Source organism: Buteo buteo, chromosome 11 (assembly GCF_964188355.1).
Source record: "Buteo buteo chromosome 11, bButBut1.hap1.1, whole genome shotgun sequence".
Lineage (NCBI taxonomy): Eukaryota > Metazoa > Chordata > Aves > Accipitriformes > Accipitridae > Buteo > Buteo buteo.
Genome location: NC_134181.1, coordinates 32,292,089 through 32,307,878, shown reverse-complemented (window position 1 = coordinate 32,307,878; position 15,790 = coordinate 32,292,089). Strand labels below are relative to the sequence as shown.

Genomic DNA, 15,790 nt, shown 5'->3' with positions numbered 1-15,790 from the left:
TGATACCACAAGTGGGTGTATGACTCAAACTTTCCCACCCACACTTAACATCTCTCCCTCATTTCAATTCGGAATTTGGAGAAAAGCCCACAACCTCAACCTCTGACTGTGACATTAGTTTAGCTCTTCTGAGGACTGCCAATATCCTCTGGCATAGAAGAGAAACATACGAAAGAAGTCAAAACCCAATTTAAAAAAAAATACGTAATCTCTAAATAGTTGGATTGCTGTTAAAAAGCCCATCAGATTTCTTTCAACAGGGAAGCTCTCCCTAGATATGGGCTGCTGCCCAAGGCAAAGCAATCTGTCAGAGTCAGGAGTCTAGGACTGGGGGCACCAGGGGAAGGGAAGGAGGGGGAACTGCGCAACAGCTCAACTGATGGGAGCTGATAGGGGTTCATCTGACTGAACATTACAAGGAAAAGTGTCTCTCACCAGCCAGGGTAAGAGGGCAGGGTGGAAAAAAGTAGAATGTGAGAAATTGCCCAGAAGGAAAAAAAGCATGTGAAGACTCTGGATAATTTAAAAAGCTCTACCTGAGCCCAAAAACATACTGTGATTTTAAGGAAACAAACAGGTTGCCTAGATTGATTAATCTTTTCTGTTATCAAAAGTAAAGGCCTTTGTAAGGGCTCTAAGCACAATGCAAGCCTGCTTCCACAAATAAGCTGTAACTGCTCATAAAGACATGCTTAAGCTATTGAAATGCTCAAGGGGCCCAGCACAGACACTTGGTACTTAGAGCAGCTGGGCAGAAAGGTCTCTGCTGTGGTAGTGCCAGACAGGAAACTTTTGCTCAGGAAATGCACAAAAAGGCCAAGGGAAAAAATCAAAGCTACAGCTTACTCCAATGATGGGAGCTTAACTCCAGAGATTTAAGGAGCTGGGATCCAAATACTGGTTTTCATTGTATTTTCAGTGTTGGGCGTGGTTGGGTTTTTTGTTTGGTTGTTTTAATAACAGTTACACCACCAGACAGCCAGAGACTGCAATTTATGCCTCCTCTTGAAATCACTAATAATCTTTCCATGCTTCCCACTGGAGTCAACATGCACATTTTCTCTCCCAAGAACAGGACAAAATGCATGGTTAAAATCCTACCCTTTCTGTGGAAGGAAGCCCTGACATTAACGATGAATATTCAACAGAAACTTGGAATTGCTACCTTCTGCAAGCATGTAAAAAACCTGTATAAATAAAAATAAGCAGTATCTAAATATACTGTTTTATTCATACAATCTTATGTTTTTAAAGTATCAACTATGCTTTCTAATTTAAATAAGAGGTAAGCCAGCTGCCAAAACAGCAAACGAGATTCAAGAGTCAGTCAGCCTCCAGTTGTGCTAAGCAAAATACAGTCATTAACTAAAAGGAACTATTATTAAAATTACAATAATAGCATTATTAGCTTAATTATTAGCACCACTGACTACAGCTATATTTCAACAGCATGTTTTCTCCAGCTACAGAGCACATTCCCCCTGCATAGTATCCCTTACTAAGAACTGCTCACAAGATGAGCACAAAATGACAGCATCATATGTTGTCTTATCTTCCCAAACGTAGTATTTGTAACTGGTTTTGATTAGAAGAGTTCTAGCAGTGATAACCAGGTTGTGAACAGGACTTCAATTTGCACCTTAGAACACAAAACAATGTTGATAAAATTCTTTAATCATAATTCAGAATCAATGTTCCCTTTAAATGGGACTGCATCTGGTCATACTTAAACATTAGTATTACATCTGTTACCTTAGTGAGGAGTATTTTCTTCCCAGAGATTAAAACCCTCTCTTTTAGCATCAGACATCAATATGTAAAGTCTAAGAAATGGACTTTAACCTGAGAATTAGGACAGCAGCAAAGAACAGCAGGTTCCTACTCACAGGAACACACCAAAGCTACAGCTGTTGCTACTCATAAGTTTACAGCTACTGTGCTCCCCCATTGTACTATGTTCACACACAGCTTTCATTCACACAAAATATGAAAACATATCCAGTAATTACTCTTCTGCATTGTCCACTTTCCCAGAACACATTTCATCATATTACAGGATCTGAAACTGGTACAGAGCACCCTTTTAGCCACTTACACATGAGATCCAATCCTTCAGCTTAGCATAACCAGCAATACATATGGGAGAACGGTTTTGAGCCCTGTTATGACTTTTTTTACTTACTTATAAAACAATAAGGAATACTGTATTAAATCCACACAAGAGGTCTACAAAACAGAGCATTTGAATTTGTTTTGTACACATCAGGAGAAATTTCACTGCAAAAGTCAAAAAAGAGCGCATTCGGTGTGCTTCACAATGACAAACAACATTTACAGAAAGCATTAAAAGGGGTCAACAAAAACCTGACCAGGACTTCAGTTTCATAATGTCCAAGTTTCCAGTTATATGCATAATTAGTTATATGCATAATTACGTACTGTTTTACCAATGTCTTTGGGGCAACTTTTTAAAATACACGCAACCCACTTTTACCATTTGATGTACACATCAGAGGACACGTAGTAAGAACACACTTAAGTTCTAAAGACTCAGACTTTGTAGAGTGTAAGTCTTCCTATTCATTAGTTTGGTTTCAGACAGAGACTTGCTCCTCAACAAGTTGTCAGATATTCATGTGACAGTGTTAAGATTGAAAATGGCGACAAAATTAGAGCATCTTAAGTCTTCATTCAGACAAACCTTCCTGACTTTACTGGACAGTTCATACCCAATTAAGGATTTAGCTCTAATTCTGTGTAAAAAACCAAGCCACCAGCTGTGATAATTAAATGTTCAGTTACCAGTTCCATAGAATACTCATACCATATGCATGAAGTATGAGCCCTCTTGAGTATATTTTACATTTGCAGGACATATTTGTGGGTTTAATACAAATAATAATGCATACCCTTCTGTTTTTGAAGACATGGGTTCAAGTTTTGGTTTGTAACATGCAGAAAACAAACCAGTTTCATCACTTTGGGTTTGCATCATATAGGAATTTACACATACTTAGGATAATGGCCAAGTATTGCTCAAAGAACATGTGATTCCAGTAGTAAGATGGATATGCACATCAACAGAACTACCAGGTAAGAGTGAAGGAGCTTCAAGGATATTGCAGTTTTGACCATACTGACAAAATTGAAGAGAGTATGCTACAGAGCACATGAAACACAGAGATGAAGTGGCTCAGCTGGAAGACAAAACCTGCAATTTAGAAATAAATGGACTGAGACCAGCTTGAGTAACTCCTTTCTATGCCTCAACTGTATACTATACAAGCTGTTCACAAGACAAAAAACTGTTTATATAGAAAAATCCACATGACAGTCTTATGACAGAAAATAATACTACAGAAAATTTTGTGGGTTACTAAAAGGATCACAGGCTTCTAACTACTAAGCTCTGCATTGATATGACTTGAAAAGTTACCGTGCACCAGCTCTTCACTACCACCATTCTAGAAGACACTACTCCCAGAAGCACTGGTGACAGAAGGTAGTACAAGCCCATTCCTCAAGAACTGCAATTCACAGTGCACTGTATTACCTGGGGCTGCAGGGTCAGTAACTGCCAGCTGGCACTAGAAAAACCAACCTGGGAGCGTAATTTCCAAGATTGCCCCTGTGTGAATCTGCCAGACCTTGTGAATCAAGGCTCAGCTAGATGCAAAGTCTCCATCACTTCCGTTTCCATGGAGTGCTTATGAAGCAGACCTTAGTGAAGCTATGAATGAGGTATTTTCCTTACCCCTCCAGTGCTGGAGAACTTGCAGGCTAATCCAGGTTCCTTCTCTCTAGAAGTGTATTTCATACAAATGTAAACATAGCAGCATAAGAGCCTTTTCTTTAGAATGTTTCTGTGAAATAGTATTTCATATTCATGTTTCTGTAACCCTGACTACTCACTTGCCTATTTCAAGAAAATTTCAACTCCCATCCTTTAAAAAAAGAAAAAAGTTACTCACCCACAACTCTGTCTCCTACTTTTATTCCCATCTTCCTCATGGCTGCAGCATACAAAGCTACAGCTTGTCTCAGCTCTTCAAAAGTAATTTTCAAGATTTCTTCTTTGCCTTCCTCTGAGGAAAGACAATTAAAACGACCAGACAGAAGTTATGCATTGCAACATAAGCAGAGACTAGTACAAACAACTAATTCTGGAAGAAAAAATACAAAGCAATTTTAGGAGAAGAGTTTCCACTAATAATTATAACTTTTGTTTTTCAGGTTCCTGTTATGCTGTACCAAGCCTTTCTATTTAATGGGAATCAAGCAGTAATCAGTAATATTCAATCAGTAGGCACCAGGACGTTTTCAAAGACAGAACACACATCTGCAAAAATGCAAACTATTCACTGGAGAAAGGTGTGTCCTCAAAGAGCATTCATGATAAATAGATTGCACTCACCAAGGCTGCTTTCTAAGGTGGAAAGAACAACCTCATTTTCCCTTTTTGCTCAGTTTTCTCATTAGGTCTAGGAAACAGCATCAAGGTGCCAACTTTAGGTTTTATTACAGCAAGTCGCTGTGGACTAGAAAATCACGCACATACAGTTCCTAAGGTCTGACTTTCAATATGCTTTTTAAACATCTGTGTTTGCCAGCATACCACAAAGCAAATAAACTAAACTGGATTCCATGCATCTCTGAAAAGACCTGCAGGGTGTTTTCATTTTTGTACTGTCAGGTAAGCTGTTACTAAATCACTCGTGAAACAAAATGAACAAATCTAAATGTTATGAAAGGCAAAGTTTGTCATCTTAAAGGTCCCTTCCCGCACTTCCTCAACGTGACTCCTGCAAACCACTTGGCCTGTCCTGTTTCCAGTATCCAGCACTTCTTATGAAAACACATATGCCAAGGTTGTCACAACAAAAATGTACTGCATGCCCTGTTACAGCAGGTCCTTGCAGAACTACCATCAGTCTGATTTCCTTAAGCAGGGAACAGTGTTTTCACTCTTTTGCCTTCTTAAACTTCCACCCCAGTAAATTTGGACTTGCACAGAGCAACTGAGCAGGTTGTGATGGGAAACAGCACAGAAGTCAATGTAACATGTAGTTCATAAGCTGAGCAGGGACTGACAACAGGTTCTGTGTTCCCATAGAACAACAGGAAATGGGACTCTGATCTTGCGCCATTATTAAAGCCCCCAGGAGAAGGGAGTCACAAACAAGAGATTCACAGTAGGAGCCAGTGACAAGTGAAATTGTTTAGGAAAGTTACATTTACATTCCTGTGCTCTTACACCTACATTGCTCCCACAGAATCATCCCTAGTGAATACACGCACCTGACAGGTTCCCAGAACACCACTCTGACCTAGCAGTAAGGGGTTAACAAAAAATACTCTGACTTAAGAGATCTTAAGAAGATTAAATACAGCAGAAGGTCATGAAAAGAAATTGAGATGGAAGTCTGTTCACTGCAGAGAAGTAAATGTGTTCACTCCAGCACTGATAATATTCAACTGGAAAAGAATTTTGCTCCTTTTGGTATCATCACCTGTGATTATGCAACACAAAACAGTAAGTCTCTGGTACACCCCATGACTTCCTAACAAGAAACAAGATCTACAGGGACAATGTAATCACATGTCAAACCAAATAATTCACTAAGTTGATAATTCCTTCAATAATTTAAATACTTTCAGTTCAACTCCACTTTTTCTCAAGTTGCATGTTTAGCTTCTAACATTAACAAATCAATCGCATCAATTCTACATGCATTTAGAGTCGACTTACTAATCGGCGTTTGGCTTTTAGCTGTTGCACAAGATGTACTTAATTACATTGATTTTTTTTCCTCCATTAAATAATATATAAGAAGCTTTTCTAATGATCTCAAAATTTGAAAGCGATGAGTTCATCACTTTGAAGCCAGCTTTCTGTTACAAGCCTCATTTCTATCACACTTCACCAGATCAATTCTTATTATACCAAAACTGGGCCACAGATTTTCCCATTCTCTCTGAACTGGTAGTTGATTTTTTTATGTGTATATATATATGAGATCAGAGAGGTTTATTTCACTACCTCTGAGCAGTAAAATGCAACTGAGAAGTATCTCCTTCTTCAGCAGTAAGCTTACAAAAGACTATTCTGTTGTCTCACATTGTTTTTAAACAGCTATCAGAATAACAGTAATACCTATGTAATTCAAAAACTGATCTCCACACATCAGAAATCAGAAACTAAGACTCTTAACATCTACACAATCAATCCATAGTTCTGCATAATTTTTTCTGCTAACGAGCTGTAAGAAGGCATTGTTTATTGTTAATCTATTAAGAAGCATCACCGCTTGGTCTGTCTTATGATAAGGATTAGGTCCAGTAAAAGGGAAGCTCTGAATATAACTCCCTAGGGAAGCACTCACACACCTGAACAGAAGCTAACCGCATCTAACAGCGATTAGAATCAATTTTTAAAGTTACCAAATTCAGCAGATAAGGGAAAGGACTTTGTCTTAACATTACCATCCTCACTATGAGTACACCCAGATTTCACTAGACTTAAATCTTGTCCAGCATAACAAAAAATTAAGACTGAGCTTTAGTCTTCCAGAAAAGTGAAATTCCAAGTCTTCCATGCACATAACTGTCCTTCCTTTCTGTATTGTCAAAATAGAGTTAATTCCTACCTACACCCCATGTAGTTCTTTTAGTATTCCTAAGATAAAAGGCAAAGGAAGAGGGTGGGAAGGACAATATCAAGCAAATGTGCCAAAATACTTCCTGAAGGCAAGCATTAGGCAAGTGTTTATAACAAGTGTGAAGTAATAGCTCAAATACTGAGTGAGCCTAAACACAACATGATCTCCACTACCTTAATGCGGTTAAGCACATTCTAAGAAAGCTTCATGTAGTTTGCCCAGGCCTTTTCAGAACTATCTATATTCCCAGAGCATGTTTTACTGTTTTTTGTAGAGCTGTATCACAGACTCTACAGAGTTACTGACTTTATTTTCCTCTTTACTTCTTATCTAAGACAGTTTATTTCAAGGTTTCATAAAAAGCAGAGCTATTTTATAAGGCCTAGTCCTATGAACTATAAATAAATACAAGCCATTAATTCTTTCTTACTTGCCGCATACAGTGCAATCTTGTCATTGTCCTTGTGCTTCAGAAGATTTTCTGCATAGTTTAGACGGCTACCTTTAAACCATTCCGGGACATCTGCAATACTTTTAGATGTATCAACCACCTGAAAAAAAAATTTAAAAAAACCTTCCTTGAAAACTGTAATATGATTTCTTTTTCAGAGCATCGTACAGAAATCAGCTGATCAATTCCAAGGTCTTTATACACTCTAGTAGGCAACAATGATTTCTCCTGCCTTACAGATAGCAAACAGACACTAAATCCTGTAATTACAGGCCTGAAAAGATTAATTATTTGTTAACTGTCACAAGCAAAGACATTACAACAAAACTAGAAAAAGTTCCTTGCTGACAGTTCTACCTTCGGACCAGCCTCAAATACACAAGCGAAGCAAACCACTATGACTGTACTCAGACCACAAGCTAGACACAAACCACAGTGCACGCTGGGGTTTTGCCTCTGGGAAGATCCAGAACAGGGACTGAGCTACAGCATATTGTAGCTCTCTACCAGGTCATACACTCCAGCCTCCCTGTTACAAAAACCAAAGCATAGGAAGACGAGTACCCATTCTTCCCCAGCTTGAGTCACAAGGTACAGAGACCAACATCAGGAACTTAGACAACGGTAATTCAAATTAACCCTAGGATAAATAAGTGAATGGCATAGTCAAATGTAACTAAAAAGTTCAAGCTTTTTATTCCAATTCTCTATTTTTTACAATTAAGTTGCAGTAAACATTCAAGTAATCCAAAGCTTCATCCAGAATGCAAAGTACTGCTACCAACCTCTACAACTAACAAATACTGTGTTACAAACTGTGCGAGTGCACATTTCTACCATCCTTGATTTGCCATTTTCTAAAAAGAGGGGGTCCAACCACCTAATAAACCCATATTAAGCAATTCCCCATTTAGGACTACAACATGCAAAGAATTGAAAACTGTAATGAAAAGAAGTCACAAAAATATGTTCAGCTGAAACAACTTCCCTTCACCTTGAACTAATTAAGCCTCAAAATATTAAATTACCTCATGATAAGTCACAGTTAAGACTATACTTTAATAACAGTGGTAGGTAAAGAGCCCCTTAGCATTAGCCACAAAAGCATGTAAACTCCTTGCAAAATGCCCCACTCTTTAAGATTCAGCTGCCCAGCAGCACATGCATTTTGTAATCTTCAAATTGAAACTTTATTTTATAGTTGTGCTTTTGAAAGCTTCAGTTTATACCCTCAGGTTCTCCCTTATGGACTACACATGCATTACAGAAACAGCATGCTTTCAGACCAAGTAAAAGACTCTTCTGAAAGCCAGATAGAACTCAAAATACCTCCCACTCCAGAAAACCTAATATTTTTGTGCTTTGAGATGTGCAGTGTATGTACTACTGGAGGCAATCCTAAAATTAATTTTTGTAAGAGAAGTTAAAGCTCATGTGAAGTGCTCTACTGTATTACTTTATTTCAAATGAATTTTCTAAACTCAAGTAGATTTCTTTGCTTGTAACAATTAGCCAGAACTGCATTACAACAGTTTATCAACTCAGGCTGCAGAAATATTTTTTTGTATACCAAAAAATATTACTGTGGTAATTAGAAGCCACTCTTAAAACTGACTCATTACTGACTTCCTTAGCTTGAAGAAAAGCGAGCAGAACATTTTCAGTGTTTTCTAGGACAAGATCTAATTTAACCCTGTTTTTTCCTGAAGTGGAACATCCTTTCAAAGAGCTCCACTACCATAAGGTGCCAGACTCGCATATTCGATGTTCCATTATTTTCTACTCGGATAACACCTATGACTCCTAGTTAAGCCCAATCTCTTTGGTAGTGGTACTTTGTTATGTAACAACCTGATCTCTCCCTTAGAGGTAAATTCTCAGCAAGCAACAGAAACTCCAGGTCTGCTAATTATTTAGTGGAAGATCCCAGTTCCAGCAAGTCTATAAAAATGTAGAGCTTTGCAACAAGCCTTTTGTTTCATACAGTCCTAACAAATGCTTAGCAAGGTTAGAGGTAAGGGAAGGAAGAGCAATCTATAGTGCCGACTGCCATCCTCATTAAATGAGTAAGGCTTTACTCCTACTCACAGCAGCATTAAGGCATACAAGGCCAATTTGAGTGGTTAGGTGAACATGCCAAGTATCAGCTGTACTCCCATGCCACCAGCTCCTGTTCTACCATTGATCTTCATAGCAGCTCATCAGTGACTACTTCCCAAGCCTCAGCAACTACAAATAGGCATCACATTAGCAATATCCTCTGTCTACACCTCTACTGCATTTCCCCCCTCCTTGAAGTGGTTTGCTAATTCTGCTACAACCATGCATTATCATGCCCCAGAGATTCTGCTTATCCTAAGCAGAGACTGTACCTTTGAGAATGAATCTCACCATTACCATGAGACAGATAATCCTTGTCTTACTATGGTACATGGGATGCTCTGTATGACCTGAAGAGCAAAACAGCATGCCTTATGCAAAGCCAGAGAGCAGATACTATCAGATGCTCAAAGTAACCCCTCCACAGGAACAGCTGTCAGGTGCTTCTTGTAGCAAAAAGAGAGATAAGTTTAGACCATATTCCTCATTTAAAACCAATAGCTACTTGTAACTTGACATAATGCCAGTGCTGCCATGCCAGGATAGCTTTGTACACTGGCAGTACCTTTGTTCTTTTCAGAAGTGACATGGATATCAATTGCTATAGAGTGACATGAGCATGTCTACATGAAATACTTAAAACCTTTACTAAGTTTAAATCAAACACTGGCTGCCTGTATCATACATACACAATGTTTTATTGGTTTGGTGGGTTTTTTTTTTAGAATGACCTGTGGAAGTAGGAACTGTTCCACTGGCTAGGAACAAAGGAGTCAACTCTGGTTCATGAAAAATTTTATTTTCCTCAAAGCATAATGCTTACTTCCAACAAGCAGCAGGGATCAAGTTGTAAGACACTTCAGATCAAACTTTTCAGCCCTTTAGCTACCACAGAACAGCTCAAATACTGTGATCAGCCTTTCCTCCTGACATTCAACAGAAACAGACCAATGGTAAGGACTAACAGCAAGTCAGCTTTGAGACTCAGCAAAGCTGGAGTCAAGCCTTGCAGCCGACACTATGCTCACACTGAGGCAAACAGCAATATCCAGGAAAAGTGAGTCAAGTATCCTCTTCTGCAGTACTTGTCTACCAGCTGACTCTGCCTCTCCTGTTTTAAGATCTCACATCACAGCAAGACCCTTGCAGAATAGGCATGCAGGGGCCTAGAAGCTTGAGTGGTCTAGTTAAAGCCTTCCTAGACATCCCCATCTTCTTGCTTCTCATCCTCAAGAAACATCCATTTTTAGGCCACCATTGCATGCTTCCATCTCCCTTCTAGTTCGCCAGCCATTGGTGGTATCTGGAAAAGGAGACTTCCAGAAGTGCCAATCCCAATCCTGCAAGGCAAGAGAACAAGAAGAGTTACTGTCCAGCTTGCTCAGTACAGATACAAGGGTGCAAAATAGCTCCTCTGAACTGCTTGCTCAGGACAATTTGCATTCGTGCGGAAATTTAGAAAAATAGCCTTGCTAGCAGCACAGATTATGTCAATAAAATAGACAGTATTCCAAACAATCTGGCCAGATTTTGAACTACCATCTACAGAAAAATAATAAGACTAAGTGTTTACAGCCTTCAGACTACATACTTCAAAAAGCAGGCTAGTTCTTACATTCTTGCTAAATTCACTCTTCTAAAGGGTCACATTAAGACACCTAAGCATGCAGTTTCATGGCAGGAGGAACCACTTGATCTATCATACCATGCAGTACAAAAATTTGTAAGACTGGAAAAGGCAAAAGAAACTTACCAGTTCCCTCTGCAGAACTGCCAGTACTCTTGAGTGTTCTTGGAACAGAAGGCCTCCAGGGATTAAGGTACAAGTCCAGTCCTCTCTCTAAGTCCCAGAAAGGTTCTCCTGCATCAGGCTTTTGAAGGAATTAGACCATCATCTTCCTCAGATGGAAAACTGCAGGCTGGTGTTGATATTCTATGCCAGGACTGTACAAGGGCTCCAGCCTTGTCCTCCATTTGCAAGAGGAAGTCACCTTTATCTCAAAGCAACACTGTGGCATGATCTAGTATTCCACTTGTGATTGTGTTCAACCACCACAATTCCCTGAGATATTTCAAGCCTACATCTGATTGCAGAGACTTCCGTAACCAGTTCTACAAAACTGGAGTGAAACAGGTGTGTTTACCAGGTAAGCTGACTCAGAGAACATAAACATGAACTTGACTGCATGCCAGCATTTATAAAATCAAGACAATAGTCTACCAGCATAATCCTAAAGCAGAAGGCAGTATATTGGTAGACTCCTCACAAGCAGCCAGAACTGCCAAGGTATTTGAGAGCACACGACCACAAGGACACTACAGCAGAATTGCTTAGGGCAACAGAACTCTAGGATTGTCACTGTCCTAAAGTGTACCAGCAACAGAACACCACCATCCACCACAAGCAAATTCAGGACTATACACTTAACAGATTCTTTGTATCACTTGCAAAGGTTCCAGGAACAGATCAAAAGATTGATTGTAAAACTGGTTTACCTCTCTATTGTGTTGCACTTGACTGTTTAAGATAAACACTTACCTCATCATATAGGCGAGAACATATGATGTTACTGTACTTCCAGAACTCTGCCCAGAAGTCTGAGAAGGATTCCACTGACCACTGGTATAAGTCATCGTAGTTGGCTAGAAGTAATAGATATCTGTTAGTGTTATGTGGAGAATTACAGGAATTTAGACAAACTACAATTAGGGATATCCCAGATAAAGAAAATTTGTGGCTAAAAACAGTAAGATAAAACCAATCACACAGGATAGATCACTTCTGTTCGAGGCAAGCGACTATGGCATCAACAGAAATAGTCTACTTGAACACCTGAACAGATGGCATCATTTCACCTGACTGTGTTACAAGCCATTTGCCACCACAGAGATAGGAGCCTTTAATAACTCCATGCAACATTTACACCCCTTCCCCCACCAGTGAAACTGAAGATTAGACAGCAGGATGGAGTCCTGCTTGCTGACACTTCCACTCCCTATCATATCATCAACACAATGCTTTCATACAGCAAAAGATAAACAATTCTTCCTGACAAAAGACATTTGCTGTATGGTTCTAGTCTGGGACCAAAGACCTCCAAAAGCATGGTAACATGGAGATTAGATGCACTCCTTATCTAACTGTAATATCAACAGCACTGTTAAAGGAAGCACACATTATTCCTCAATAAACAAGGGGTCTGACAGATTGCAGCTTACCTTTTCACACTAAAACAGTACGAATGAGGTGAAACAAGACGTTTACTAGGCAGATATTAAAACCATGACCTGGCATTAAGAACATGCAAATGAGCAGTTTAAGTCTTACATGACTGCAAGACAGGTGAAGTTACCTGAGGAATGCACACCAAAACCCCACAATTCAAACTAAATACTGAAACTCAGTGTGTACAGCAGTTCTAGGTATAACTGAAGCTGATTCTTCATCATCAGCTTAAAAGTGACATTCCCAAGTCATGTCCATGCTGTCTGAAGCTGTGCCAACAGCCACATTAAATATGAATATCTGCCATCAGTGGCAGCAGTAACAGTTTTCTGCTCTGCCAACTGTGTTCCCTATTTGATGCTTTCAGCTAAAGCACCTGAAGTCATTTTCTCCAATTATCTTTGGTTTGTCATACTGTTATCCAGCTGACTGCTTCAGAAGTTATCTTTGCAACCTCTTCCTACAAGGAGGACATCCTCCAGCTTTACAAGAGAAAAAACATTCAAAACCATCTCTACACTGTTGCTCACACTTGATCACTACAGCCGTTTCCCCACCCAGTCTGTCCCTTCCACATCTTATTCCACTCAGTCTTTTCCATCATTGTGAGATTACTCCCTAGGTATTACTGACATAGTAGAAGCAAAGGCAAGGACTCTTCTCCATAACTCAGCTTTTGCCCACATACTGCATCAACCTCAGCCTCCCACATACCCTTTTTTACACTCCACCCAAGTCACTCTTCACTATTCCATACACTGCACATCAGCTGGTGTGGGGATAAGATTTTACCAAAAGAAAGTTCAAGCTTCCAACTCCTCCTTCAAAAACCAGTTGTATAGCATGCTCTGAATCATTTGATAAATGCAAAAAGCTACAAATCACACTAATTTGTTTTTTTATAATATGAAGTTTATTCTGTCTTGTCTATACAGTTCATCCCCAAATGAGCTTTAGCATGCAAGCCCTTCAGGGCACAAGCCTGGTAATCAGCAGTTAAATATTACACCTTATTACTACATTTTCAGGGTGGGGCAGAGCCATGCTGTTTAAAGGGTTATATTGCCCTTAGCTCTCCTCAGTCAGTCCACATCTTGATGTTACATAAAGAATCCATTCTTAGTTGTTGAATAGCACACAGACCAATGAACATCAGTTCAGAGCTAATGAAAGTTGACAAAGGTTTCTATATATGCACAGGAATCCACTTTGGATGCAGATAGCCACTTCAAAATGGGGTGAAAAGAGTTCTAGTTGTTACAGCCATGAACACGGGCAGCCCATCTGAAACTGCATTCCGTCTTGATCATGTGAGTACCAGTGAGATGACACTTCTACCCAGGAGTTAGCTAAAATCCTTTAGTAACTTGCTTCCTAAGCAGCAGGAGAGTTAGACACTATAGGTTCGTGTTCAAATGGGAAATCCCCCAGCAGTCAAAATAGTGACCTGCTTGCCTACATAGCAAGTTCCTAATCAAGGTACACAATTGTTTTCCAGACACGAACTGCTAAAAGCACTAAATACATCGCTACTACTCCAGAATGTCTCTGCTTGTACCACAGACACATTTATACTGGACAGGCAAACTTGTCAGGCCGTTTGCCAAAACTATTCCCTTCATCCCCCATCAGACAAATGATTACAGGAAAGCTACACAAGCAACCTGGTCCCCAAATGCTTAGGGAGAACAGGCAGCATAAAACAAGCTAGTCAGAAATGGAGAGTTTGACTCCCACATGCACTTAAGCCCACCCGGTTCAAGATGTGAATGAGCCCACACAGCCAGCACCACTGACTCCTGATACCCTGGAAACACCACCTACAGTTAGCAGTCATTGAAGAAACAGAACAATCTGGGTTGAAAAACACATCTGGAGGTCCAACCCCTTACTCAAAGGGGGGCTAAATTCGAAGTTGATAGGTTGTTTTCAAGTCAAAGCACTGCACACCTATTCACAGCTATATAGGTATTTCTAAACAAGCATGAATCAGAGCTTGAAGTTCAAGAGCTTGGGCAGATGCACAGCAAAAAAACCTTGGCTTCCATCACTGAACCAAATTATACATCACCTTTCACTTCCCAACATACTTAAGAAATTACAGACATCCTCTTCACAAACAAGGATGCGGATGCAAGCACAGCCTTCACTCAAACCTCACACACATATGCTGTTAAAGCACCATATTAAGGCTTACCTTAACCTCACAGCCACGATGGCAGTGATCCCTCCTTCCCACATTCCCTTAAAACATTAAGCCCCTTCGGTATTGCTACTGGCCCTAGGAAATCCCTGCAAGCAGGGCCTCAGCTACACAGACCAGCAGACAGGAGCACACAGCAGGTACCAGTGCCGACGCTGCCTGGGCTGACATCCAGCAGCAGCACCGGTAACAGACAAGGCTGTTTGCATTTCCCATCGGCACGCACCCTCGCACTAAGCCAGATGCTGCACCGGAGGCCTCTGCATGAGGCACACGCAGAGCATCCCGCTCGCAGCCTGGACCACTTTGCCCCCTCCTGCCGCCGGGGTGCGGGGGGTGTCCGGGCACCCCACGGGCACCTCGCCCCCCTTCTCTGGGGTAGGGGCAGACGGACGGCCCACAGCCCTGCCGCGGACCCGCGGTAAGGCCAGCCCCGGGGAAGCCGAGCCCCGCCGGCCCCCACAGCCAGAGCACGGCCCCGAGCAAAGCCCAGAGGGCCTCCCCGCCTGGGCGCTGCCCGCCCGCCCCCGCCCGCCGCTCACCCAGGCGGAGCCCGCAGCTGCTGGCCACGGCGGCGCGGAACCGGTCCATGTGGGTGTTGCGCTTCGTGTCAGGCTCCCACATCACCTGCGACTCCATGATCTCGGGCTCCCGGGACATGGCGGCGGCAGCGGCAGCAAACGACCGTAGCGAGCGAGCAACCGTCCCGCTCACGGAGGCGCCGACGCAGCACCGGCCTCCCGCCGCCCCTCAGCCCTCACTGCGGGGCCCCTCCTCCGGGCGCACCCTTTAAGGCTCTCCGATCCCTCACGTACCGCCTCCCTCCGTAACCTTCCGCCGGAGAGAAAAGAGTGCGGGGCGCTGCGCTCCGCCCCCGCCCGCCGAGGGGGCGCGGAGCGCGGCGGGGCGCCGAGGCGCAGCTCCGCCACCGCCCCAGCGGTCCCCGGCCCGGAGAGCGGGGGGGGGGCGGGGGGGTCATCCCCCCTCCGGCTCCCTCAGGAGAGCGGGGGGAGGCGCGATCGGTGCGGAATGAATGGGGGGCAGGCGCGGCTGGCGCCCGGCCACGGCACGGCCGAGCCGGGGACTGCGGCGAGGCCCCTCACGGCGGCGGGCGGGGCGGCTCCCTGACGGGGGTCTCGGCGGTCCCTCAC

The 15,790-nt window shown here is 42.1% G+C and overlaps 1 protein-coding gene across 1 annotated transcript in view; it reads right to left on the bottom strand.

Annotated features, from left to right (window-relative positions):
• Positions 1–15,400, bottom strand: part of AACS (acetoacetyl-CoA synthetase) — a 44,200-nt gene extending 28,800 nt beyond the window's left edge. Inside the window, exons 1-4 of the mRNA XM_075041444.1 lie at positions 15,182–15,400; positions 11,750–11,853; positions 7,090–7,210; positions 3,972–4,085 (exon numbers count right to left, since the gene is read on the bottom strand). Of these exons, the coding sequence (XP_074897545.1) occupies positions 3,972–4,085; positions 7,090–7,210; positions 11,750–11,853; positions 15,182–15,299 (457 nt within the window). The 5' untranslated portion in view covers positions 15,300–15,400. The remainder of the gene's footprint in view (positions 1–3,971; positions 4,086–7,089; positions 7,211–11,749; positions 11,854–15,181) is intronic.
• Between the last annotated feature and the right edge of the window lie 390 nt (positions 15,401–15,790).